The 26,946-nt window shown below is 40.6% G+C and overlaps 1 protein-coding gene across 2 annotated transcripts in view; it reads left to right on the top strand.

Moving 5' to 3' along the window:
* ranbp9 (RAN binding protein 9) overlaps window positions 1-26,645 on the top strand; it is a 28,022-nt gene extending 1,377 nt beyond the window's left edge. Inside the window, exons 1-14 of one of the 2 annotated variants that reach the window (XM_079243389.1) lie at window positions 2,002-2,649; window positions 5,333-5,444; window positions 9,210-9,262; window positions 11,605-11,772; window positions 13,271-13,293; window positions 16,034-16,218; window positions 18,332-18,444; window positions 19,209-19,317; window positions 19,580-19,734; window positions 19,930-20,083; window positions 20,366-20,487; window positions 21,619-21,770; window positions 23,904-24,015; window positions 25,792-26,645. In XM_079243389.1, the coding sequence (XP_079099515.1) occupies window positions 2,433-2,649; window positions 5,333-5,444; window positions 9,210-9,262; window positions 11,605-11,772; window positions 13,271-13,293; window positions 16,034-16,218; window positions 18,332-18,444; window positions 19,209-19,317; window positions 19,580-19,734; window positions 19,930-20,083; window positions 20,366-20,487; window positions 21,619-21,770; window positions 23,904-24,015; window positions 25,792-25,922 (1,806 nt within the window). In that variant the 5' untranslated portion in view covers window positions 2,002-2,432 and the 3' untranslated portion in view covers window positions 25,923-26,645. Of the gene's footprint in view, window positions 1-2,001; window positions 2,650-5,332; window positions 5,445-9,209; window positions 9,263-11,604; window positions 11,773-13,270; window positions 13,294-16,033; window positions 16,219-18,331; window positions 18,445-19,208; window positions 19,318-19,579; window positions 19,735-19,929; window positions 20,084-20,365; window positions 20,488-21,618; window positions 21,771-23,903; window positions 24,016-25,791 lie in introns of those variants that run through there. The other variant, XM_079243390.1, reaches the window with a different exon arrangement.
* Window positions 26,646-26,946: the final 301 nt, after the last annotated feature.

Raw genomic sequence — 26,946 nt, 5'->3', positions numbered from 1 at the left:
TCAGCTTTATTCGTATAGCGCCACATTACAACAATGTTGTCACAGGGCACTTTACATACACGAATCAACACCCACATCAGTTCAAGCCAATTCATACATAGCCTATAAGAGAATAAGAAACCAACTGACTGCATCGAATCATAACTTCAATTCAATCCCCCATACGACTTAGCACCAATATCTGTAACAAAGTGTCTAAATGTCTGGATGAGGTGAACGGTGGTTGTACAGAATCAAACTCAAATACTGCAGACCAAGACTCACATTTTTAGTTTAATGTATTCTGAGATTTATCCACCAAAAGTATCAAAACAATATTCTTGATTTTGATCTTGAGGTACAAACTGATAAAATACATGAAACACACTATTATTACAATCATCAATTGTAATTAATCCATTCTCAGTCCTGATTATTTTATAATTTTATCTGTACAAAGTAACGATTTTTCCTGTTCTAATAATGATCTAAGAAGTCCTTTTCTTTTTCAAAGCATTGCTTGATCAGTCTGATCTGATGTAGAAGTGCAATGTTTACTCCTTTGAGGTCATCAAGATTTACACACAATGCATGCAAATTGGGAAGAGACTGTAAAGCCTTGTGACTCAACTTTGCCCAGCACATCTCTAATTGTTGTCAGCATGACACCATTGTTCTCTATTTTTCACGAGATCACCTTTGATATTTAAAGTTGCCAACCATTGATTTAGTTTCCATTTTAGAAAAATAGGTAGTTTCTAGACCTAATTTAGGTAATGTCCACTCTGTTAGACTGTGGGGAAAAAAATCTCAGGGGAAGAAAAGAGTTAGATGAAGTAAAATTATTTAGTCACATGACATCTCACGTAATGAAGAAGAAAATATTGATTGGTATTTTTATTAAAAATGTTCATTAGGCTATTTGAGGACAAGAAAGAAAAAACAAACAAAAAATGTAATAACTAAAGCTATACTGATGACAACAATGAGAAAAAATCAGTATGAGATTAAAAAAAGAAAGGAAAAAAGAGACAATCCAAAGAGTTTCATTGAGATCTTGTGGACTAAAGCTGTTTTTTTTTTTCTGAACTCATAAAAAAGCATCAACTTCATCCAGAAGATTGAAGAAAAAAAAGGTTGGAAATGTTCAAAAAGCCATTTCTGATTCACTTTTACAAACCTCAAATAAACTTTATAAACTGTATAAAACTGAGTAATGAATGAAACTGCAGTAAAAATATCAATAAATTAAGTTTGAATTTGCTAATAAAGAAAAGACTAAAGCTAATAACAAAAACTTATTCCAATAAATATTAAGAATATTGAAGTTATTCATTTATTATTATTCATTCTGAACTTCTCTTTTCCAGTTGCATAGTGTTTATGATAATTTTTATTAGAGTGGCTTGATTATGTTTGATTGGTGGAGTACTGGTACTGACAACAAAAGTTATTAAAGACAGATGAAAAACACAGAGTGGTTAGTCACTGTGTCTAATATATAAAAGCAGAAAAAAGGGCCCTGGTTGTCTTCTTTTTGAGCATCGCCATCTGCCTGCTGTGCATCTACTGCTCAGTAGGATTGGGAAAATCGTGATGTTTTGTTTAACAATTCTAAAATCAATTATTTTTTTGTTGAAAAATAGATTTTTTTTTCAATTAAATAACGTTAATCAACTATACATTTTTTGTCATTTGTATTGGTTTTATTGATATTTTTACTTGTCTTCTAGGTTATTATAGAAGCAGAATGATTGTCTGGCTACTGTGTTGTTTTTTTTCTAACTGAAATCAAGAAAAATTACAAAAAAAAAAAAAAGTTGTATCCCTTTTGTTGTTTTTAATCTACAAAAATCAGCAATACTGAAGAATTTTGAGAATCGCAATTTAAATCGAATTCCCAAAAATCGGAATCGAGTCGGGACAAAAGCATATCGTCACAGCCCTCCTGCTCAGGCTATTGACTTCACATTCCCATAGGAAGTGAGTGGAGCTGCTCTGAGCCAATCAGATTCGCGGATAACGCTCCGACAACAAACAAAAGATCGAGGCTAGCCGAGCTTATTATACTTTGTCGACCCGTCTAGTCTAACCTCACTAGTTACTTTGCTCCCAACACAGGCCTCTTCGTCTGTGTTTTAATTACTTTCATCGCTTCCTCTGCGCCATATAATCTCCTTCTAGGGATTCTATTTTTGGCTTTCTGTCAGCTAATGTCAACCTGAGCCATTTCAGCGATCGCTTTGCCTTTGCTGGCCGAGCTAAACGCATTAGCCAGGTTAGCTGCAAGGCTAACCAGCTCTGGCTACCTCTCTGCGACCAGCGAAGCCAGTTAGCTTAGCCTGCTAGCTAGCTAGCTTTGCTAAAACACCCTTTAAAACTTGACACTGACGGACTCCAGTGGTTTGGGCTTGTTACTAACAAGCCATTTGACTAAAACCCGCGTCGTAGCCATGTCTGGACAGTCGACGGGTTGTGGGTTTCTGATGTCGGTTGTTGTCCATGGAGACTCGGCTCTGAACGAGCAGGAAAAGGAGCTCAACCAGCGGCTCCGTCGGCTTTATCCAGCCGTAAATGAAAACGAGACCCCGCTTCCTCGCTCCTGGAGCCCGAAGGACAAGTTTAGCTACATCGGACTCTCTCAGAACAATCTCCGTGTACACTATAAAGGTATGACACACTGGGAATCTGGAGTTAAGCACTTTATTTATCAATGCTAACACCAAGTTGACTAATGTTAGCTTAGCTTGAGGCTAGCGGATCAGAACCAGCTGCGGCTAAAAACAAAGTAGGCTAAGCTAGTAAGCTAAGCTAGTGGGCTAAGCTCGTCAACAACAAGACAGAGGACATCTTGCAACCCGACCAGCTGGCGAGGTGTAGCCACAGCCAAAATCTGATCTACTAGCTCATTAGCTTTGCCTGTTCACCAGTTAAATGTCACCACGAAGCTTCCACATCAGCCAAAATATCCAACTGATTTTAAACAGTTCAATAAATAACATGCAACAGTAGTGTCATCATCTTCAAAGCTACATTTTAAGCTATTTCTGTAACCTTTTAGTCTCAAAATGATGTCGTGTAAAGTTAGCTAGACAACCCACTGGTAGGCTATAATGTAGCATTAGATGGCAGTTAAATGACAGGAAACGCACAGTGTTGAATATCGAGTTTACTTTAGGTTTTCATTTAAGTAGCTTTTTGGCACACAGTAGACATAAGTAGTTCTTTTCTGCTGAGGGTTAAATGTAAATGTCTTGTCACATTCAGGTAGAACTAGTTGCACAGCAGAGCTATTATGTAGGTTTTTGGAGCAGGCCTGTAAGAAAAGGCTAATGTTGACCAAAGAAAAAAAAGGTGCTTCCTGGGTGTGTTCTAGTATTCTGGGTCTGACTGGGCCCTCTACTCGCTGTCTTCCCCGTTGCAGCTAGAATGTTCTCTTTGTATATTACTCATTCACCTCAATAACATAAAGCAAGTATGTAAATGTTGAGTAAGATTAACTTTCAATCATATAAAACTTAAAAGGAACACCCAAAGTCCTATTTTCCACTGGCATACTCTCAAATTCAAGCCATTTATGATTAACTAGAATTTGACATTTCAAATATTCTAATAGTTTTGTGGGAGCTGAATCATGTTGCCATTTAATGACTCATCGATAAATAACAATCGTCAAATGCATCATCTAAAATCCCACTTAACAGTTCATGTCTTATAATAATTTTAATTCCAGTATACATATTTTTTTCCCCCCATATGTATACACTCTGCAGATCTTTCATATCTCAATTGCAAAGCTTAAAAAACTGGGTCCTTTTTTAATTACTATAAAACTGTGACTAATGAGTAAGTAGTCAGTATTGTTGTCACCAAAGTGCCAGGAAGTAGCTCTGTGTACTCAAGCATATAGTTTAGGAATGCTAGATTATTAATGAAGATATTTGAATATGATTAAAACACCAAAACCTCCACCAATGCAACATTTTAAAGTTTTAATGTTGCCAATGTTGCAAAACTATGACTAAAACTTGATACAAATATATATATATATATATATATATATATATATATATATATAAATTTTTTTTTTTTTTTTTTTTTTTTTTAACATAATGCATACATGATTCTTTTTGTTATTGTCTGCCTCACTTTATGTGGGAACCAGTTCCAGGTTCACTAAAGTATTGTGAGCAGAAGACTAATAAAGCTTGCTACATATTACACTTGTAATATGTAGCAAGCTTTATTAGTCTTCTGCTCACATATTACACTTGTAATATGTAGTTATGACCCTTTTGAACTACTGTTTTTGAAGTTATTACTGATACTGAAAGTGCATTGAAAGGAGAAGGCGTTATTATAGATTACCCAGGTTGTATGTCTCACATTTAGCTAATGCGCTACAGTGATGTATTTAACATGACTCAGTATTTCCAAATGTAATGACATTAAGATCTTTTATTAATACCAGCAGCTGAGTTGTTCCTTACTGCAAAGGCTTCAAACTTCTGCCATGTAATATTTGATTGTGTAAATACACCTTATATGACCTCATGATTTTGTTGGCAGTTCTGCACTGAAGCTGCTTGGGCTAACTTTACCTTTTAAGACAGATAAGATGGCAAGCTTCACAATCCAGAGCACAGGAAGTTCAGATTCACAGCATTTAAGTGACAATTTTGTAACCACTTTCTCATTTATTGTTACACTCGATTCATAAAGTTGCATGTGATGAATCTGCTTTTTGTGTTAGGGTTACCAAACTAGTATTTCTGATGTTTAAATCTTTGATTTTTTTTCATGTTTCAAAGCAAGTCTGTCCTCATATTGGTTCTTAACACACTGTTGTTACATGAGAAAAAAAACCAATTTTATCTTTGGGTTTCTTTCTTTACAAGTCTAAACTTTGACTGTAAAACCTTTTTGTGTTGTTTCTACAGATGCTCCAACTTAAATATCATCTAATTTGACAGAAACGTTATTTCCAACAACTATGGCTTTACAAAACAAAACATACCAGAATTAAAACTAACCACACAAAAGCATTTACACTAAAATGCAGAAATAGAGATGAGTAATTAAAAGAAAGCCTTAAATAGTAAAAACCAAACGGCACAAAGTGTCACCACATTACTGGGTATTATTTATCATTATTATGTATAAATGACAGTTTAGAGGTTTCATCTTCCCCTGAACCATTGCTCTACACTTACATACAATCCTGAACTCTACATGAAATTAGGTTGAAGAGATGTGTTCATCGGCTCTTCCGTCCAACCATTTTTACTCTATTCATGACCTCAGAAATTTTCCAGAAAATCTCAACCACACACTTATGTGTTTTACTCCAAAGGTCATGGCAAAACCCCCAAGGATGCAGCATCTGTACGGGCCACCCACCCCATCCCCGCTGCCTGCGGGGTCTACTACTTTGAGGTGAAGATTATCAGTAAAGGCCGAGATGGGTAAGAGACACAAACCATGCAGCATACGTGCAGCCCTTGATTCACATTGCGCTGAGCTCTGTTTACAGCTTGGATTAAGTGTTGACAGCAATAGTTTATTGACCACTTTGTTCCAAAGTGAAACATCTGAGAAACTAATTAATTAATCGACATTGATTCAACGTTTGTGTTTAACATCCATGATTCAGTTATTTCATTCCTGCATCAGCTGGTCTGAAACATAGTTTAAACTAAAATGATGCCATGATTAGTTGGCCGATAGATGCATATTGTATCTTAAAAGCTTCATAATTTTAATAATAATAATGATTAATAATCTTTTTTGTGAAAGTTTGCATGTTAGCCATTAGGAGGCATTTAATTTGTTTCCTCAAAGACTGAACATATTAAAGACACACTACAGAACTTTAGCTATTTTCCTGTCAGCGTCCCTCATCGACGACTGACTTGGCGTCCATCTCGCATCTTACCGCTCTCCAACCAGCAGAAGACAATGTTACGATGACTCTTATTTTGTGTCTCTTTTAATCTTATTGCGTTTCTTTGCTAAATCGGCAATGTTGCGTTTTCAAAACAACCACTTTCTTTTTTACATCCGGGATGGTATAATGTTGTATAGTGTCGGTTTCTTGGCCTCGGGACGCTGCTGGGCAGCAACGGCTGTGAAAATGCACATGATATATGTCCCTGTGTCATTGAGCAAGTCCAAGATGTCGACTTTAAAGTAAGAAAGTAACGTAATGAGTCTTTAAATGAGGAAATGCTGTTGCACAGTAAACATTACAATATTTCTTGGTTATTATGTTATTTTTGAGCTTTTTGAAGCTTCTGTAAGGATTGTTATATATTTTTTTTTTTTTTTTAGTGTGTGATTGAGTTTAAATCTTGTTCATCCATAATTGTCTCCAGAATCAATTTAAGCTGCTCATCTGGAGTAATATCCCATATTTACAAAGTGGAGAGTTAGATTTAGGAGTCATTTAATCCTACAGCATATTTCAGACCTGCATATTTTAAAAAAACACACATTGACTTACTCAGGACTTTACTTACAGGCAGAAACTGAAACCTAACTGATTAATTAAATTATTTTTATGTATGAAAATAGAAAAACTGGGTGTTTATTTATGGATTGGGAAATGGAGATTGTTTCTGGTCTTTTTAAGGTTGTTTGGAAATCATCTAAAGAATGATCTGTGTGAAATTTAGGTGTTATCTCATAAAAAATGTCTGAGAATGTTTGATTTAAAAGCAGACCAGACTCCTGTTCACTAACACCGGATTCTCCTGTCTGAATAGAGATTTAGATAATCATTTTTAACTCATTTGGATTATGAATAATTTGATTCTTCGTTATTTTAGTAATAGGCATGCATTGCATACCACGTGAGGTCTGTTTCGGTTCATGTCAGCGGGCTGCTTAACACTCCACCAAACACTCCAAAGTCTGATTGAACCAGACGTGATAAAAATCAAGAGGCAAGACGACGGTCTGTAACTCTAAATTGAAAGTCAATGAATAGTTTATCTCCGTAATATTTGGAACACAAGTCACATGAATCAACCCAGTCTCACAGTCCATGAAGCAACAGGTCACTGCCTATGGCTCAAACCACACCACACACTTTGTAGAAGAAAACACACATCCAGCTCCCACCAAATAGATTTGTTATAAATCTGTTTTCACACATGGAGTATGGAGGTTTTCAGAATCTGCATATTATTTGGTCTTCTGCTGCTGTTCACAAATGCACCTCCAAGTGGGGGGATTTTGTTGTGACTAAAGCACTGTAACATCTGTAAATGTAAAGGTGATCTTGAGTCTCGTCCTCAAGATCTGCTATCCTGCAGTTTTTAGATGCAACCCTGGACATGAAGCCAAGCATGTTGTGAAATGTGTCTTTTGTCTACAGCGACTTGAGAATACTGGATGACACTCAATTATGCATCTAGATGTCGCAAAGCTTGGGCCGTACATGCTACCCTGTGTGACATTTGTTAGTGCTTAATGATTCTCCTGAATAGATAAGCATCAAGTAGCTCAGCCGGTTGAAACGGTGTCCTGTGCACAAAGGCTGAATCTCCTTGATGTAACAAGGTTTGAGCTTCTAGCCTTTTTCCTGCATGTCAGCACCCTCCCTCTTCCCTGTTTCTTGTCAGACGACTTTTCAAACAGATAACAAATGTTTAGCATTCAGATAAATAAATTACTAGAACATTTCAGAGCTGTATTGCATGTGTGCAAATGTCTTTTGTTTACAATACTTGAAAGAAACAACAGTAGTTGCATTATGAATAAACTAATGGTAACAGGTTGTTGTTGCAGTCTGGCATCTCATGTTTTCCCTGTTAGAAATGCGGCTAACGGTTATTTTCCTTCATGAGCAACCCATAGATGTTTAGTGAATATAAAAGTGATGTTTTCAAATTTGTTTCAGTGATCAATCACTTAATATATGTAAGTCACTATTATGTAGTAAAATGCAGAGAGGTTAATGACATTTGAGGTGCTAAAATGGTCAGACAGTTAAATGTTTCCAGCTTTGATCACTAAGAACATTTAAACAGATTACTTTGTAGCATTCACAATCAAATGATGGTTTTTAAATAACTTCTGCTATAATCTGATCTTTATTCCAGTTAGTCTGAATTAGGATTCAGACTAACTGTATTTGAAATATTTTTTTTTTCTTACAAAAGGCAACAGGTAAACAACTTATTCCTAAACTAAAAACCATCCGGATGCAGTAATGAGTGATAAAAAATGGATGTTAACGTGTTTTTTTCGGAACTCTGGCCGTAAGGCCGTCTGTTCGTATCATGGTGGTATTTCCAGAACTCATTGGTGAAAGGTGAAGCTCTCCATTCACCAGGTGATCCATGTTCCTTCCCATGCTAATGGTCACAAGCTGTGGGTAGGGACTGAAAGAACGAGCTCTCCAATACAAGCGCTTCTTCTCCGCATCGAGAGGTCCCAGATGAGGTGGGTCGGGCATCTGGTCAGGATGCCTCCTGGATGTCTTCCTGGTGAGGTGTTCTGGGCGTGTTCCTGCAGGAGGAGACACCGGGGAAGACCCAAGACACGCTGGAGGGATTATATCTCTCGGCTGGTTCAGGAATGCTTCCGATTAACTGGTGAATTTGGATGAGGAGAGGGAAGTCTGCTCTTACGAGTTTAGGCTGTGACCTGGCCCCAGATAAGACAATGGATGGTCTTTTGTTTTTGTTTTGTTTTTTTTCTCAATGACATGATTTAGCCAGGTTTCTCAAAGAAATGAATAAACATTGACACACATGTTAGTATGTTGGTGGATCTGAAATCAGTCATACATAATGAAACTTCTCAGATTAGCACACCTAGATTATATTTATCTGAACACATAAGTGATTGACGACCCCCCCTCCCCCCAGGTGAATTTCTAACAATAATTTGACTCGCTGTGCCTGATTGTGGCTGAAACTAGTAGCAGAGTGCCTTGAACACAAATGTGATCTGTAGATCTACAATAATAATGTTTTATTTATTTAGTTCCTGCTTGTTGTTTGGAGACAGGAAAACCATAGACATGCTTTAGTGATGCGGCTGTGCATGTTGAGTTTCATTTTTGTTTTGTTTTATTTGCTTGAAAAATATGTTTTTGTCAACTTTAAACTACGTTGTTTTTTTTCTTTTGTTTTTGTTGTTCAAAAAACAAATAACGTGTGTTAAAAGTGAGATGTGTCTATTTCATAAGGATGCTAACCGTTAGCACTCTTGTCTTGCAGGTACATGGGCATCGGCCTCTCAGCTCAGGGTGTAAATATGAACAGACTCCCTGGTAAGATAACATTGTGTTTGTCTTAGTTGTGTCTCATTCTTTTCTTTTTATGCTCTTTTTAAACATTTTAGCTGTAAAGTTTTCACCGGGGGGGATGCTTGGGGTTTGCTTTGGTAAGGTAAATTATCTGATTACATCTGCATGTTTTCTGTCAGTGATGCTGAGACACGGGGTTCTACAAGTGTGGCAATGCTGTAGCAGACAGGAAGATGTATGTGGAAATGTCCTTCAGTTCACTCAAACTCCCAACTTTCGGCTTCCAGAATCATTAACTTTATTCCATAAGTTAGGTTTAAGTTCTGTGAGTTATCATTCAGACAGATCACTAGTTATTCTTTTTCTAAAAATATAATGAACGTTATAAACTAATGCTGAAATGGCAAACTCAAATGTGGAGTCGCTGTTGTCCATACTGACCGTGTGATCTTGCTGGGTATTTTATATTGGGCGGTAGAACTGAGGTACTAACCCTCAAATACTCCACCATATCTCTGTTGCGCATAAGCACGATACACAACACCTTCTCAGGAACGGTAGTTTGTAATTCTGTGATGGATATCTTACCCCTTAGGTTAATTATGAAGGTTTCCAGACATTTATGTCCTGTCCAGGAGGTTTACAATCCAGCTACAAAATGTAGTTTATTCTGAGATGCTATATTTTAAATCCACAATGGATGATCCATGAAAAGCTGATTATCACATCTTTATATCACTATCACCAGCATGTTGCTAAGAGACCTTTAAGTTGACCTGGGAATTATGATGTCACTGATGTCTCTGCCTGTCAAGCTTTTACCCAGTTAGGTAACATTGAGAGTTTTGTTTGTCTTCATTGTATCTGTTAAAGCATTGAATATGATGCATCATATCTGACTGATTCTAGACGTGCAGTGAAAAGAATCCCACACTAATGTTGGAACTGGTATCACCTGACATGTTTCACAAATGGAGCTAATGGACATTTATGCACAAACTCAAGGCATTAAACTATCATCACATAGTTAATTATGCATCAGAGACGTGTAAATTCTGCCATTTAGACACCAATTCACGAACTTCATAACTTTTGTTCATTTAATTTATTGTTTTTAATTGAATCAAGAAAGGCAGAGTTTAAAAGCTGACACTAGCACCTTTGTTTGTATATAAATAAAAAAACTTCTGCTGCTGCCTGGTCTGTGCAACAACATGGTACCACTGCATTGTGATGACAACGTCACTCATGCACTTTGCTGAGGTTATCAGACCAAACAGGAGTCCAGACACCCCTTCATCAGCCATAGAGCCAGGCCCACCCTGGAGCTCCAGTCTATATGCACAGAGATAACAGGAGGCCAGAGCAAACTGCAGAGACGGACTAGCAGAAATGTTCTAATTGTAAAGAACGGATGCCAGGGGGCTGCAGAGTTGAGAGCCGTCTCTGAGTGATGAATGTTGCAACAGCGAGATTAATCTGCAGCTCAGAAGTAACTCGCAGGATCCTGAACAGTCCTGAGACCAGCTGTGCTAAAGGATGACCTGTGTTCCCCCTTTTCCCCAAAGAGGGTACAAGAACGTTGGAACTGATGTGCATAAAAAGCAAAAATCAAACTGAAAAATACAGAATTCTTTTCTGTATTTGATTATTTTCACTTGTCATATTTAAGACAAATAGCAGAGAAGTGAATTTCAGTCTGTAGATGCTGGAATTTACAAAGAAAACTGAAAAAGTGATCATGTTGTGCTGTCCCGGTAGAGATAAAAACAGGCTGTTCCAGTGACTAAAAAGACTAATTTCTCTGGATCATATACAGTGAGGCTCCCTGAAGAGTCCTTGAACGCAGCAGTAAACCTGCAGGTTTCTTCTCGCTGCTCCGGGAGAAGGCGTGAACCTCCTCATACCTCGCTGATTCTTCATGTAGTTCACATTTTGACATACACCACGACTTTGTGAAGCTTCAGAATAATGACGCAGCATTTCTATTTTCGTGCTGGATGTGTTTCCAGATCCGACTTGGTGCGCTTGCAGTATTTCTTATTTGCTCCCAATGACACTGCAGACACATGGAAGAAGGTTCAAGCATCAACTGCAGCTTTGGTTGCGTGCAGAATAGATATAACACACTCTTCTGTCTGTCAGCCATCGTTTTCCTGGCAGATTTCCATTGATGATCTACTTAAGGAAATTGTGTGGAGTAGTTGAAGTGCTGCATCAGCTGTTGTTTTTTTTCCTTTGCTACCAAATCACTCAACATTTAATCCGTTCATCCATTTTTCTGGCATTGATGCCCTTCTCTGTATTATTTGTCACAAGTTTAAACCGCAACACTTTTTCACCTCCTGTTCAAACACTGTATCCAGGTTGGGACAAGCACTCGTATGGCTATCACGGAGACGACGGCCACTCCTTTTGCTCGTCTGGGACGGGGCAACCCTACGGACCCACGTTTACAACGGGCGACGTGATCGGCTGCTGCGTTAACCTCATCAACAACACCTGCTTCTACACAAAGAATGGCCACAGCCTAGGTAAGGAGCTGTGACGCGCTGCAGCAGTGCTCTTATTCTGAGGTATAGTCTGTGTCTTAACCTTTAGGACATATGTGCTACTAAGGACTAAAAGCCAGTACTTTTACACATATACCTATGATTGGAGAATCACATTAACCATGTATGTGATGAAGTAGAACAGCGTACCACTGGATTGGTTGGGAAGAAAAGTCAGTTTGCAAACCTTGATGTGACATTTTCCCCTTTCTTTCCGCTCTTGTTGGGTTTCTGTTTCTGTCTGTGCTGTTCTTCTCTGCAGCATTAAACTGCTGATCAGCCAGCGCAGACCGCTGTCTTGACAATATGTAGCTCATTAGACTTCACTTTTTATTTCACACTTCATTTACCTTACTGTCCTGGCAATCAAAGCATTCCACAAGTTTGCCAGAGGAAGGCTTTTAATGAAAATGGCACCGGCAGGATCATAACACAGCCTGAAATCAATTAGTTAAAGGACTAATTAAGATGACAGCTTTAAGTACCAACAGGAAAATGAGACTGAAGTTAAACTTGCAGCTAAAAAGGTCCACAGAAGCGGCAGCATTCAGACCTGTCCACATAGACTGGAAAATAATGTTGTGTAAAGAACTGGCATGCTTGGCATAAAAACACTGAAACTGGTTTATCACAAATTTGCAACAAAAGGCATCAAGCAGATAAACATGCTGAAGATAATTGAGCCTGGGGTGAAGTTCCTCCTCATGCTCCCTTCAGGACATAATACCAAAAGGCTGAATCTGCTGTTTTTATTCTGTTATGTACATTTTTTTAAATTTAGCTTATTTAGGAATCTTTTTACTTATGGGGAAAGGAATGCTGGTAGTTTGCAGTTATTTGTTTGTTAGTGTCATTAAAGTTGTTCCTGTTTACACAAAAATAATCAGGTTTTGCATTTTGTTCCCCTTACTGTAGCAAAAATGTAATGAACTGTGACCTTACTGGTTCATGCTGAACTGGGATTTCTGGTGTCGCATTACAGCCCTAAACATCACAGAAGTTATCAAAAACACCTCAGAAGGGTCCACATTTTTATTATTTGTCCAAACTATCTAAGACTGACAAAGTTAAGTCCTTCTGAATCATATTTCTGTCTCTGCTTTCAGCTGCACAGCTTAGAGTTAGAGACTGACGTGAACTTGTATTAAATTATTTTAGATAAAACATCTTTTCCTTGCGTCCTCGGTGGTGAAAAGTTTCCACCTCGAGTGTTCTTCATGTGCTGCATTGTCAGGGTCATTTTTCTGCTGCAGAAATCAGGGTGAGGCTGTTAAACGAAGCCTCGTGGAGCGAGTTTCTCTCATCGTGACAAAGGAAGCGCTCTCATTTACATGACTTTGATTAAATCACGTTATCTCAGAAAGATTACGATGATAATAAGATTACTCAACACAATTATGTGTTCCTGTTGTTTTTAGAAAAAGAAAAAAAACTCCTCTTTCTTACTGTTTTTCCTTCTCTGCTTCTTTTTTTTTTGCAGGTATTGCCTTCACAGACCTACCAGTAAGTACTCTCTTTTAGTTTCCATTATTTATCAGTGCTGTTGGACATGAGGTTATTCCTGAAGAAATAAATGTTTCATTTTTATCAAATGTCCACTGTGGTCAAAACGTTTAAAAATGGATGTTTATAACTGGAAAGCTCAATATTCTTTACATGGACATAAAAACATGGAAAGATCTCTCATTTTTCCTCAAATATACAAACTATGTGTCACTTATAGCCATTTTTTTTTTATATTAAATGTAGATTTTCTTGAATTTGTCAAGTGAATTTATGCTTTACTCTCATTAACTCAAGTCTGTCACTGTACACTAGCAAGTTATTTATATAATTTTGTAAGCACCACAAAAATCCATCTTTTCAAGGAGTCTTGGTGTGTTTGTTTCTTTCAAACCCCCCATCCCATCTAAAAAACCCAAAAAACAGCCCATTACTTTTTTTGTTTGTGGTTGCATTTGAATTTCGCGTCAGCCTCTCTGCTCGCCAGTGTGAACAACTCCTACACCAAATGGACATTTAATTCCAATGGGATTTCTGCATGCATTAACAGGGCAGAGAATAAAAAGGTTTCTTTTTTTTTTCCCTCCACCTCCTGCATGCTCAGTTGCAGATGAAAACAGGGATTGGCTGTTTTTCGAGGGAGAAGAAAAATAAGAGTCTTAGCCACAACAATAATCTATTGAGCAGCAAAACAGACTTGGCAGCAAGCCTGACATTCATGTTCCTCCAGAGTTGAGCAGTGAAGTGCGTCACCTCAACACAGCTGACCTTTGTGGTTATTGGGCCATGACAAAGACAACTCTGAGAGACACACATAGGGCTTTGTGCTCTTGTTCTTTAGGGGACTAAAACCTCGTCCTAGCTTCATGTTAAATCATTTTTCTAGCCCTCTTCTTCTTTCACACATACATATCACTAATTGTTCTGAGGCTGACTTAACAGCAGCCTCCTGAGCGGCGTTTTTTAGATTTAAAAACAAAAAAGTCAACAAACTTAATTGATGACATATTCCTTTATTTATTCACACTGGAGTGTAGTTTGGTCTGCAGATCATAGGGAATCGTCGGAGTAATGTGAGTGAACATATACACTCTGATGCAGACCAAAGAAGTGATCTGCCCTGCTGGAAAACCAGGGTTCTTGGTTCACTCGCAAGCAAACCTTGGCTTGGTTTGCTTCCAGCATGGATCACCAACTCCACACCTATCAGGCCAGTTTCCTGCAGGTTTTAGATGTTTGCCTCCTGCAACACATCTGGCTGAAATGAAAGTATCATCGGGCGGCTGGTGTAGAGCGTTACAGATGGATATCCATCAGGTGTGTTGCAATGGGGAAGTCCATTCGTCCATTAGCTGGCAATGCTGAGTTCAGACGTGGGTTCAGACGTTCTGACGTGGGTAACGCAACACTATAACAGTGTTTGCAACCACTTCTTCTTCTCTCGGTCTTTCCTTTCACTGGTTGCATATCAGCTCTCCCGCTCAACAGCAACTATGTGAGCCAATTTGTTTAACTGTGTTCCTCTTTGTTGCCGTTAGCGGGTGCTGTGTTGTTACCTGGGTAGGTGACGCATATAGGGGGAACACGTCACTGGTTGGGCAGATGTTTAGCCCTGAAGGGAAAAGGGTTTTTGACCGCAGGGTGCGAGTAAATGTAGTTGTTTGCCACAAGATTACGTATGGAAGAATAAAAGTGATTTTAATCTGCAAGGGAGTAATCTGAGTGGAAAGCAGTTACGAGGAAGCAGCGTTTCAAACCCAGTCTTGGACCAAGCAATCTCAGTAGCTTTGTTTAGACTTAGCTCCTTCAGTGACCCTGTGGTTTCTGGTGGTGTCGCTCCATTTGCGGTGTCAACAGACTGATCCGCAGAGCCCCTGAAAACTGACCATTTATGTGTTAAATGGTCCAGGAGATGGACAAAAGTCTTTGTCTGTGTGTCTTATCTTCTGCAGATAAATGGACCTTTTAGTCAGTGGACATTTATGGGAAGATCGCCCCTCGCAAGCAGGTTTTGTTACTGCATGTTGTTCAGGTGTTTTACTGCAGTGTGGAAACAAACCTAAATGTATGAAGGGGAAACATTTCCTGGTGTTCCCACCCAATCAGAGATCCCCGAACTATCCTCATGTGGAAACACCTTTACTTTACCTTCTCACCTGTGAGTTAATGCCGAGGTCTGAATTTGTGTGTGTTCCTGTTGCAACTCTGTTGGTGAAGAAACTCGTCTCTTTTCATACATATTTAATTTAATTAATTTGTTTATAGTAAATCAACGCTCAAACTTTTTTGTTTTAAAGTCCCTTTTTTTAAACCTGCTTTAGTTAAGTGTATTAAAAGGAGCAGATATTGGGGTAATAACTGAAAATATACTCATATTTGATGGCTGTAAGCTAATTTAGCACTACACAGTTGTGTGCTCTGAAATCAGCATTTCTGCTGGTAAATGTCTGATGCCTGAAGAGGATGTTCATCAGATGATGAAGCTATGACATGGGGGTTAGATTAAAACAAACCTGCTTCCATCAGTCTATCACTGCAATTTTAACACTCCATAAGCCTTGTCAGCAAGTGGAATAATTTTTAAGGGGTAATTGTAGACAAGAGCTTATTTCCTTTTAGATTTTTCCATTTTCCTGTTTTTCCTCTCATTATTTCCTGTTTTGATTCATGGTCCAGATTACATTCCAAGCTCTGTTTCCTCTACTTTACTTATTCTTCTCTCTCTCTCTTTCAACTGCAGCCTAACTTGTATCCGACCGTGGGCCTTCAGACTCCAGGGGAGGTGGTGGATGCAAACTTTGGCCAGCATCCGTTCGTGTTTGACATTGAGGACTACATGCGAGAATGGAGGACAAAGATCCAGGCCCAGATTGACCGCTTCCCCATCGGAGAGCGCGAGGGCGAGTGGCAATCCATGATCCAGAAGTAAGCGGATTAGAAAACGGATTTCTGTTTTGTAGAAGATGTAGAAGATGTCAGTAGTACATAAGGGTAGTAATGAAGTCATGCTTTGTTTTACTTATCAGGTATTTGTCCAGAAGTAAAGCTGAGCTTTGACACTATTGGAAGTTGTGGAAATTACAGGTGGCAGGATGTTGCTGCTAGCATGAAGTGGATCGTGGCCCACGTAAAGAGTCAGAGCAGAAGTACAAGCTGTGTTTGTGCTGTGTGGAATGACTGTGTTTCTCTCATGTCATCATGTCCTGATGGGATTAGCTCACTGTTGCTATGATTACGTGTCCTGAATGGATTTAATCTCCATTTGGTGCAGATTGGAGTTGAGGGTGGGGTAGAATGGAGAGACTCGCTGCCTTGATCCAGAAAATGTTACCTCATGGGCAGGGATGAAAACAGGAAGTGTTTAAGCCCAGGTCAGAGTAGTGAACGGAAAGTGTTATTGTTTTGGTAGCGTGGCTATGAGTCTCATAATCTCCAACCTCCCTGCGAAGGGTTAGCAGAGTCGTAAGAACTGATGGAAAAATCACTTTGAGAAGATATAAACACACAGATCAGGTTTCACTGTTGAGATTTATGATGATTAATTGGTAGAAAAGGACATTAAAACAAATGACAGGCTTTGCATTGTGAAACCGTAAACTAACTGACTTCCAGCTTCCTGGGGGCCCACCGGGTTCCTGTGCTGGATTAAATCGTGACTGACAGATCAGGTGCACGCTCCCTTTCACTCTGACATATTTTATATTAGTGATTCAGACAATCTGTTTCATGTCTTAAACTTTTAAGATCTCATTCAATCATTTGATGAGTCCAAAAAGAACAACGTGGTGTGGAGAGGAAAACTGCCGAAAGGAAACTTTTTCTGTTGATGCTTCAACTGAGACTATAGACTGTATAAAAAAAGATGGGCGGAGCCTCTGTGACGTCACTCTTAGGTTTCTGAAGAACTGAACCGAAGCTCAGTGGGCGGTTCCTACCATCACCATCTTGGCAGAGGCATGCATGTCGTCTCGCCCGGAGCAAAGAGGTGGAGCTGAGAGGGGGGCTGTGAGCGTCGTGGTGGATGATTGACATCGAACGAACTCCAAGCTTTCTGTAGCTAAGAGCTAACCGAGCTAACCCAATACTAACAGGAGTTAACCAGCTAGGCTAAAGGTTAGGTTAGGCTAGGCTAGGAGGTAAGCAGGCTAAAGCTAAGTCACGTTGTTAACCGGCTAAAAACCTCGGTTGTTCTACGTTCTTCTTACTTGAAGCGGGAGATCAGTTACCTGTCAATCAAAAGGACACGCCCCTAAATATGCCGAATTTTGAGATTAAATTACTTTTAAACGGGCGAATTAGAAAAAAAATTCACTCCCCCCACAGTTGTCATGAAGGTAAACCTGACCTATTAAACCGAAAATGCATTGTTGTACCAAGCTGTAAACATGTTTATTCCTGCTGTAAACATGTTTATTCCTGCTGTAAACATGTTTATTTCTGCTGTAAACGTGTTTATTTCTACTGTAAACATGTTTATTTCTGCTGTAAACGTGTTTATTTCTGCTGTAAACGTGTTTATTTCTGCTGTAAACGTGTTTATTTCTGCTGTGAAGTTGGTCTTTTTAACATGGGAGTCTATTGGGATTCGCTCTGTTTTGCAGCCCCTAGTGGATGAAGGGGGAACTGCAGTTTTATGCACTTCCGCATAGGCTTCACTTTTAACCACTGGAGGCTCCATCCATATTTCAAATACAGTCTGTGACTGAGACACACTTTTCAGCTGTCCTCACACACACTGAGGTTGATTCACAAACCAGTTGATCATGATGTGAAGAAATTGGTTTGATTTTGATTAAACTAATTTAAGTTGTAGCTCCTTTTACCAGGAGTATTTCTTTGTTATTTTTGATGCCATTTCATACTGGGGTTCATGGAAATGAACCCGACGAGGAAAGACAGACATTGATTCAGTTACCGTCGCTGTTCTCTTTGTTTCATTGTTTACTGTGTTCCTGGTCTGAGGTGTGACCAGGTAAAAAATCATTTCTCTTGCAGCTGGCTCTCTAACCACAATACGTTTTTATTTTTTTCTTGTCAGGATGGTGGCTTCATACCTGGTGCACCACAGCTACTGCGCCACAGCCGAAGCCTTCGCCAAATCCACTGACCAGGCAGTGCAGGAGGAGCTGGCTTCCATCAAAAACAGACAGAGTGAGTCTCTTTTGAACTGATGCTGATTGCTGGTGTTGACTTTCTTCATGTAAAATGTTGATTTTCAATCTTTTGTGAGCCAAGTCCAACATAAAAATCAGACTGATCCTGATTATTCAGTTACATCATCAGAAACCCAGCAGTGAAGCTAGAAGGAAACACAAGGCGCTTTCTTCATTTTTTATTTTAGACAAAAAGAACCAAAAAATGTTACTGTGAGCCCTGTTACATCGTTCTCTGCCAGTTTTTTCACTATGTTTTGCTGATGGTTTTAGCCATATTGCATCTGTGGGGAAGGGGAGGGTCAAATCCAACCAATTACTGTACTTGGATTACATGTGTCTTAAACATCTACAATAGAGCCCCAGTAGAGTGAGCTGCAGTACAAATGATCAGTACATATACTAATAGGAACCAATCCTAGTGTGTAACTTACCAAAATGATGGGGGAGAAACTCCGCTAGAAGCATCTACGGAGGATTTCCTCCACAATGAAAGTTACTCACAGCCCCCCAGACATTCTCTGAACAAGAAAAGCTCATGGAAAGTGTCTTTGGAAGTTATTTTTGTTCTGTTTTAACATCATATAAATAAAAACAGAATGAGATGAAGTTATATTCCACTATTATCTCTGGCAACAACCATGTTACAGTTTATCCATGAATTTAAACATATTTCTGGGTCTGAAGTCTGTTACTTCTGATGCTACCCGGTGAAGCACATGATGAAGCTGAGCAAAGTGCTGCTTGTGGTCCCGTTTGCAGAGATCCAGAAGCTGGTGTTGTCGGGTAGAATGGGTGAAGCCATTGAGACCACCCAGCAGCTGTACCCCAACCTCCTGGAAAGGAACCCAGACCTCCTCTTCATGCTCAAGTAAGACCAAGGCTGTGTTTGATAGTTAACGGAGAAAAATCTCACTAAAATGTCGGTAAAAAAGCCTCGCATGCAGCTGTAAACTAATAAACTGAAGCAACTTCTGTTCTTTTAGTTTCCTCCCACTGAAAACTGACCAGATACACTTGTTTATGTTTGTTTTCTGGTCTCCTTCTCCTTTCATCATTTGTTTTGTTCTCTTTGGTCTGTCCTCTCTTCTTTCTGTCCTTCGTTTGCCTCCCTCCTCCCTCTCGGCCCCCAGGGTGAGACAGTTTATTGAGATGGTGAATGGGACGGACAGCGAGGTGAGGTGTCTTGGTGGACGGAGTCCAAAGTCTCAGGATAGTTACCCCGGCTCGCCCCGGTCTTTCAGCAGCCCCAGCCACAAAGCCAGCAGCTCTCAGCCCTACCACACAGGTACAACTCAGATCAGCTCTGCATGATCACATGTGGCCTCCAGGAGACACACAATAAGGCTCCTTTCACACTCAGTGAAAACAGCTTTACTTTTACTTTTTCATTATGATTTTAAAATGCATGTTTGTGTTTACCTGGATGCTTTATGAATCTGCAAATATGTGTTTAAAAAAAAGAATTTTTGCCTGTTTTTAGGGATTGACGGCAACTTCTGTAACGGCGTGACGTCAAACAAGAACCACAGCTCCTCCCCTCACAGTCACAAGCCCTGCCCCCCCGGCTCTGGCTCCACCCTCCCAGCCTCTGACATTAGCCTCAATGGGAGCCGCAGTCAGCAGACCATCACCAGGTACAGGTTACACCTCACGTCCATGCAGAATCAGGCCCATTGTGTCGCTTTGGATTCCCAGAAAGAGTAAAAACCCGGCTAGTGATGGTTACGCTTGTTTCTTATCTGATTGTAACCTGGAAGAAATTAGCATCGGAACAGATGAGATAAAAATCACCTGCGCTACGTTAGGAGATGTCGGCTTACGCTCACTGTCAAAATCCAAAAGAGGGACAAGAGCAAACAGACATAACTCCTGCTGCGCCACCTTACAGTCTGTGTGTGTGTGTGTCTTCTCCTTAGTAACGATGTGGATATGGAGGTCGACCACTTCACCAACGGAGTGACAGAATCGTCCTCCAATGGTTTCCTCAACGGCACCTCCAAACACGCCACCGAGCCCGACGACTGTGACGCAGATATGGGTGGGTAGAGTGTGTGTGGAGATAATGGTGATGCAGCTTGAGCTTTTATCAACCCTGCAGCCTTGTTACACTGAAGTACGTTCGTGACCTGGCTGATAAGGTGGTTTATTTTAGCAGCTTCTTTGGTTGGCGTTAGTGTCTAATTCCCCGTGAGGATGGAGGAAGAAGCACTGGTTCAGTGTTTTGATATTTAAATGGAAAAGACAGTGTTTGGGATTATTTTTTCTCAGTTATATCAGGTTTTTCTCACATTATAGACTTTAAATCAGTATATCTTAAATAAGGGTATATGTACCCCATGGAGACACTCCAGGGAGAAAATAAAAAAGAAGGGGGGGGGGGTAACTTTTTATACATCTTTCTTTCTTATTGGAGCTGACAACTATGAAGTGAGTCAGTTCAGGTGGCCAGGATTACTACATGTATGGACACCAAAAATGACTTCCTCTTTTTTAAAAGATTACCCTGATCATCATGTAAAATAATGCATTTTCACTCCTAGATATCTGTAATTAATTATTTTAATTTTTTATGTTAATCCATCATGATCTGTTGGTTGTAATTAACATACACTGCAAAAACTCAGCCTTAAAAAACATGAAAAAATATATACAAAAATTAGGTAAATTATCTGCCAACAAAACAAGAAAATTTGGCTTGTCAAGACTTCCCAAAACAAGTCAAAATACTCTTAAAACAAGAGGAATTCCCTTGCATTAAAACTACAGATTTTCTTACCTTTAAAGAAATATGTGTACTCAATTTTAGATTTTTAATCTTACTTTTCTGTTTAAAATATAAATATTAAAGTACATAAATAAAAATAAAACATGTAAATAAATGAAAATATAAACATCTTAATTAACATTGGACTAAATTAAGGGAAACGTCTGGGATTATCATTATTTTTGGGTTATTATGATATTGTTTTGTTAGTGTGTGCCTCTGGAGATCATGTTATGTAGTAAAATGTAACACTGCTAATATGGACGGTACTTGGCTGGAAAATGATCCTAAAGGGGGCACATTGTTTAGAGAAGTCTGAAAACCACAGCCTATAAATGGAGCAACACACTCAGCAACATTATGGATATGTTTGTTTTGTATCCTGAACTCAATGTGGGTCTGCAGAGGTGGAGTCCGCTCAGTCCAAGAGGCAGCTGTGCGGCGGGAGCCAGGCGGCCATTGAAAGAATGATCCATTTCGGCAGGGAGCTCCAGAGCATGAGCGAACACCTCCGCCGCGAGTGTGGCAAAAACTCAGCCAACAAGAAGATGCTCAAGGTACCGCCAGAAATCACATCCTTCTTCTTTTTGGTTTTACTTTTATTGGTTCAATAAACAAAATGAACATTTTTGGTAGACGAGGGCACTGCACTGCAGCTGTAAAATAATTTCATACATCAGTTGCTCCAAAGAGATTTTTTGTGCATAATTGATTTGTTGGGATTTGAACAATAAACACTAAAAGAAGCATTTAGTTAAAAACTTTGTGTTGCAGTGAACTTCACAGTAATCACATGCTAAGGATGGATACAAATAAATAAATAAATAAATAAGCCAGACAAAAGCACTTAAAAGAAATAAAAGTTTAACAAATGTCCAAGTAGAAGCAGTCTTGTGTTTATATAAAGACAAAAACATGCTTAGTAATGAAACCAGCTGGCTGACCAGAATCTTTGTCAATGTAGTCCCATCTTCTGGGTAAAGATGGGGATGGGGGGGCCTCCAGGGGGGAAGAGCGGCCCTCCGCCTCGGCTTGTTGGGGCTTACAGGACAGAGGCATCTACAGATGCTGTAAAACCAGATGAAAGGAGGCCGATGAGAAGGAAGAAAAGGCTGAATACAGCGTTAATGACGGCAGTAATGACAGGTTTCTATAACAGGAGATGTTGTCGGTGCATCATGGGATGTCCCCAAGCAGTATGGGCCTTCAGCGTAGTAACTAAAGGTTATGATGTCGGGGTCATCTGATCCAGCTCCAGTTATAAGCGGTATCAGATCGGAAAGATTGAAGCCTGATCTTAAAGGTAGAGAGAGCATTTCCTTCCTGGAGCCTAACTGGGAGCTAGCTTTACAGAGAGGGGTCTGATAACAGCCTCTGCCTCCCACTGGGCTGTTAGAAACACCAGTAAAAATCTGCAGTGTGAGAGTCTGGAACTATAAGCTGTTTAAGATGCAGTATCAGTCATAAATGGCTTATCAATGAGTAAGTAGCCTCTTTCCCACTGTAGGAACCATTTGACGTTCCTGTAACCTTTTCAGTTCTTTGGCGCATTCGGACAGATCGGAACTTAGGGACCATGCCCCTGAGTTCCTATAACGATTTCAGCGCCTACTCAACTTCCGGGTCTTTCCTTAGTTCTGTAGGAACGCATCTGACGAAGCAGGCTGACGTAGGTGATAGCTACGCCCTCGCGCTGAGCGCCGCTACTTAATTTCCGCATCGTCAGACCCCGCCATTTTTAAAAACCACTGTTTACGGAAGCATGGAGAACGCAGCTGATAAGTGGACGGACGACGAAGTCAGAGCCCTGCTGGCCGTTTTTTCAGCCGAGGAAATCCAGAGGGGGTTCGAAAGCACACAAAGAACACGATGGCCTTGTCGCTCTCCATTTTTGCTCCTTTGTGGTGTTTTCCTCTTCGCGGTTTGTTTTGTTGCTGAGTGGCGCTAAAATAACACGTCACTGTCGCAGATGGTTGCGTCAGATCGGTAGCGATCGGGTCTCCGACTCATGTCCGAATGCAAAGTGACACGGTTCTCTGGCGAAGGACAGTTCTTAGAACGCTATTAGTTCTCAGAACGCAGTTCTTAGAACGTCTCTGTCCGAATGAGACTAATGTTTCCTTTCTTACCAGCTTGTAAAAGATGCCGTTAGGGGAGGATTATATCTTCTGCTAAACTTCCTGACGTGGTCTGGTCTAAAGACAACAACCTCGTTCTTGTCTGAAGTTATAAGGAGAAAATTCAGGCCTTTAAATCTTAAAGATCTGAAAGACATGCTTGTTGTCTAACAAGGTGATCGGTTTAATCAGCTTCATGGGTCAGTATATCTGCCTCACTCTTCGCTGTCTACTGACAGGACTTAATGGAAGCATCACAGACTCCTGGGCAGCTCTATGACTGAACACACTGGAACCTGTCAGATCAGTGACTTAAACCAGCTCGATTGGGCTTCTTTAATCTCACTAATGGGTATGATGCTCTGTAATCCAGCGTATTAAACACAGCAGCACTGAGAGCAAGTTTAGACCTGTGATAGGAGACCTAATGAGAAGTTGTAATGCAAACACATCATTCACAGGAATGTGCAGGAGTCAGTCACGCGTGTGTTTCAGTATAAAAACACACGTGAAACTTGGAGTTTGAGGAAGTGCTCTGTGGTGTGATCGGCATGTGTTTGTCTCCTGCTGCAGGATGCGTTCAGCCTGCTGGCCTACTCTGACCCCTGGACCAGCCCGGTCGGCTACCAGCTGGATGCTATTCAGAGAGAACCAGTTTGCTCCACTCTCAACAGTGCAATATTAGGTATGTTAGCTGTTTTTGTTAAATACACACTCCTTTGAACATGAGACATCTTTGGTGAAGGGTTTTTAGGTAAGTGTGTCACCCAGACTGCGTTTTATGCTGTTAAATTGAGCGCTCTTCTGTTAATTTGCACGTGCTTGTCACATTTTGCTGCTGTGAGCAGCACAGATAAAGCATCTGTTGTATTTGTGTTGCAGCAGAAATCTGAGACTAATGCCCTGAAATTAAATCTGCAGGGCAAGATGACGCTCAGGACACGCGTTATGACTTTAAGTAACTAGTGTGTGTGTGTGGCAGCAGTCACGGGCACGTTATCTGACCCGGTGACATCTAAACTGACAAATCAAGCATGAGCCTGAGCTTTTGACATTTGTGAGGTTGCTGAGGAGCATAAAGAAGCATTTGATGGCAAGTGGAAACTCTGACTTGCAGCTCTTCATGGACACTCAATGTTTTTGGATGTTAGCCGGTCGCCTTAATTTTATGCTGAACCTCAACTTTCTGTGTGTCTGTGAATCAGGATCTTTATTTTTATAAAGCATGTAGCCTGTAAAAGATCACATGAAACCTCAAGATGCATTTATTGGCCAGTTTATCAGGTCCATCTTGCTGGTACCAGGTTGAACTCTCTTTTTAATTCATGGTCTGATGGATCCAACGTGTTGGAAATATTCTTTAGTTTTTGCTCCATATTGACATGAAGCATCACAAAGTTGCTTCTCATCATGATGAGAATCTCTCATTCCACCTCATCATGATGAGAATCTCTTGTTTCACCTCATCATGATGAGAATTTCTCGTTTCACCTCATCACCATGAGAATCTCCCGTTCCACCTCATCACCATGAGAATCTCCCGTTCCACCTCATCATGATGAGAATCTCCCGTTCCGCCTCATCATGATGAGAATTTCTCGTTTCACCTCATCACCATGAGAATCTCCCGTTCCACCTCATCACCATGAGAACATCCTGTTCCACCTCATCACCATGAGAATCTCCCGTTCCGCCTCATCACCATGAGAATCTCCCGTTCCACCTCATCACCATGAGAACAGTGGAGGACAGTGAACTCATCGTCATGGTGGAGATGATGAGTTCATCATCCTGCTGCACCTCTGCTTTAAAATATACATAGTTAATATGTTGTTCGTAAGGTTATATGAATATGTAAAGTTTGCAGCTTTGCAAAAGCATCTCATGATTTTGTGTGAAGGCCGGCGTGCAAATGTTGTTGTTTTCACCAAGTTTACTTCACATCAGATGTGAAATTTCTCCATGTCTCGGCTTTTCTTTCTCGGAGATTCCATCAGACTACATTGAAACCAGTTGTAGCATCTTCCTGGTGTAGATCGAACACACAGGTTAAATCCCACCCCTCCGTTCCACACAACTGAATTAGGTCTAATTGGATCTTTTCTCGCCCCATGTTTGTCTGTTTCTGGACATTTTGTGAATCGTTTTAGTCCCGATGTTGTCAGATAAAAAAGGTCAAACAAGATGAATTTGTGAACAAAATAAACACTAGCAAGTAAAATTTCTGCTGACAAGGTCGACGTCTTGCTGACGTCAAACCGAGGTGACGCAGCACATTGTCCGACACGAGGCGACGGCGCTGTTATTCAGGGTTCTGAGCAGGAACTGGGTTTATGTGTGGATTAGAGGCTGAACGTGCTGAAAAGTGTGTCCAGTGTTGTAGTACAGTTAGCAAACACTTTACATGTTTAACGCTGACATGTTTCCTCTCTGTCTCCTTCCTTCTTGTTTTCATCTCTAGAGACTCACAATCTGCCCAAGCAGCCCCCCCTGGCTCTGGCCGTGGGCCAGGCCGCCCAGTGCCTCGCCATCATGGCACGAACTGGCAGCGGCTCCTGCGCGTTCGCCTCTGTGGACGATTACCTGCACTAGCCACATGCACACATGAGCGCACACACACCATTCTGAGGACCTGCCCAGCAATGCCTTCCTCCACCTCCTCCATCAGTGTAGTCCTTTTAGCCGAGGAGAGCTTCCTCCGCACGACCTAGAAGGTTCACCATCTCCCTCCCTTCCGGTTCCGCTTTGGCCCGTCGACACGAGCGCCAACGAGGATCTAAGGTCATTCCCGGGCAGATTTTCAGTGACAGCAACACACCACACGCATCTAAAACTCACAAACACCGCCCCCTCTCCATCGTTAACATGAAATCACGCCTCCACCTTGGTTGCTCCCATCCTCCGAGGCGTCGGCGTCCTCGTGACTGACAGCAGGGCTTTAAACTACTCTGAGAGCCGAACTCTTGTGGACTGGTCGCCGACAGACACGGGTGCATCGCGCCAGAAAACCGATCAAACACTGATAAGAAGACGGCGGCGGCTTAAAATAAAACAATCGAAGGAAGAAATGAGACGCGTGGCCATCAGGGCGGCCCACCCTTTATCACAGTCCCTGCCTACTGGGCTCACCAGGCGAACATGCACACAAACACAAGACGGAGGCTCCCGCTGCGGTCTACACCCCCCCCACTTGACTTCAGGACATGGGCGGAGCTTTGAGACGTGGACTCGGGACTTCGCAGAAGAAGAGAATCTACAGTCTCGACTTGACGTTCCCCATTTTTAAACTTTTCTTTAGGTTTTGTTTTGTTTTGTTGGGCAAAGTGGAGGGAAAGGGGGAGGTTTGGGGGGTGGGGGGGTACATGGGAGGAGTGGTTACCTGGCTCTTGTTTTGTTTTTAGTTCCTCCAGATTTACAAGGCATGGTGCAGACGATGATGATGATGATTATTATTCTGATTATCATATTAATTATTGTTACTTGCATTCACAGTATATTTGTTGAGCGCCAGCGAGAGCAAGTTCCACCAACTTCCTATAATAAAGGTCCCAGTTCCACCGACTCACCAGTGACCAGCGTGTGTACATGTCAACATTTAAATATGAACTCTGCAACA

The sequence above is a fragment of the Telmatherina bonti genome (assembly GCF_933228915.1).
Source record: "Telmatherina bonti genome assembly, chromosome: 7".
NCBI classification, from domain to species: domain Eukaryota; kingdom Metazoa; phylum Chordata; class Actinopteri; order Atheriniformes; family Telmatherinidae; genus Telmatherina; species Telmatherina bonti.
This window is presented reverse-complemented; position numbering and strand designations above follow the sequence as displayed.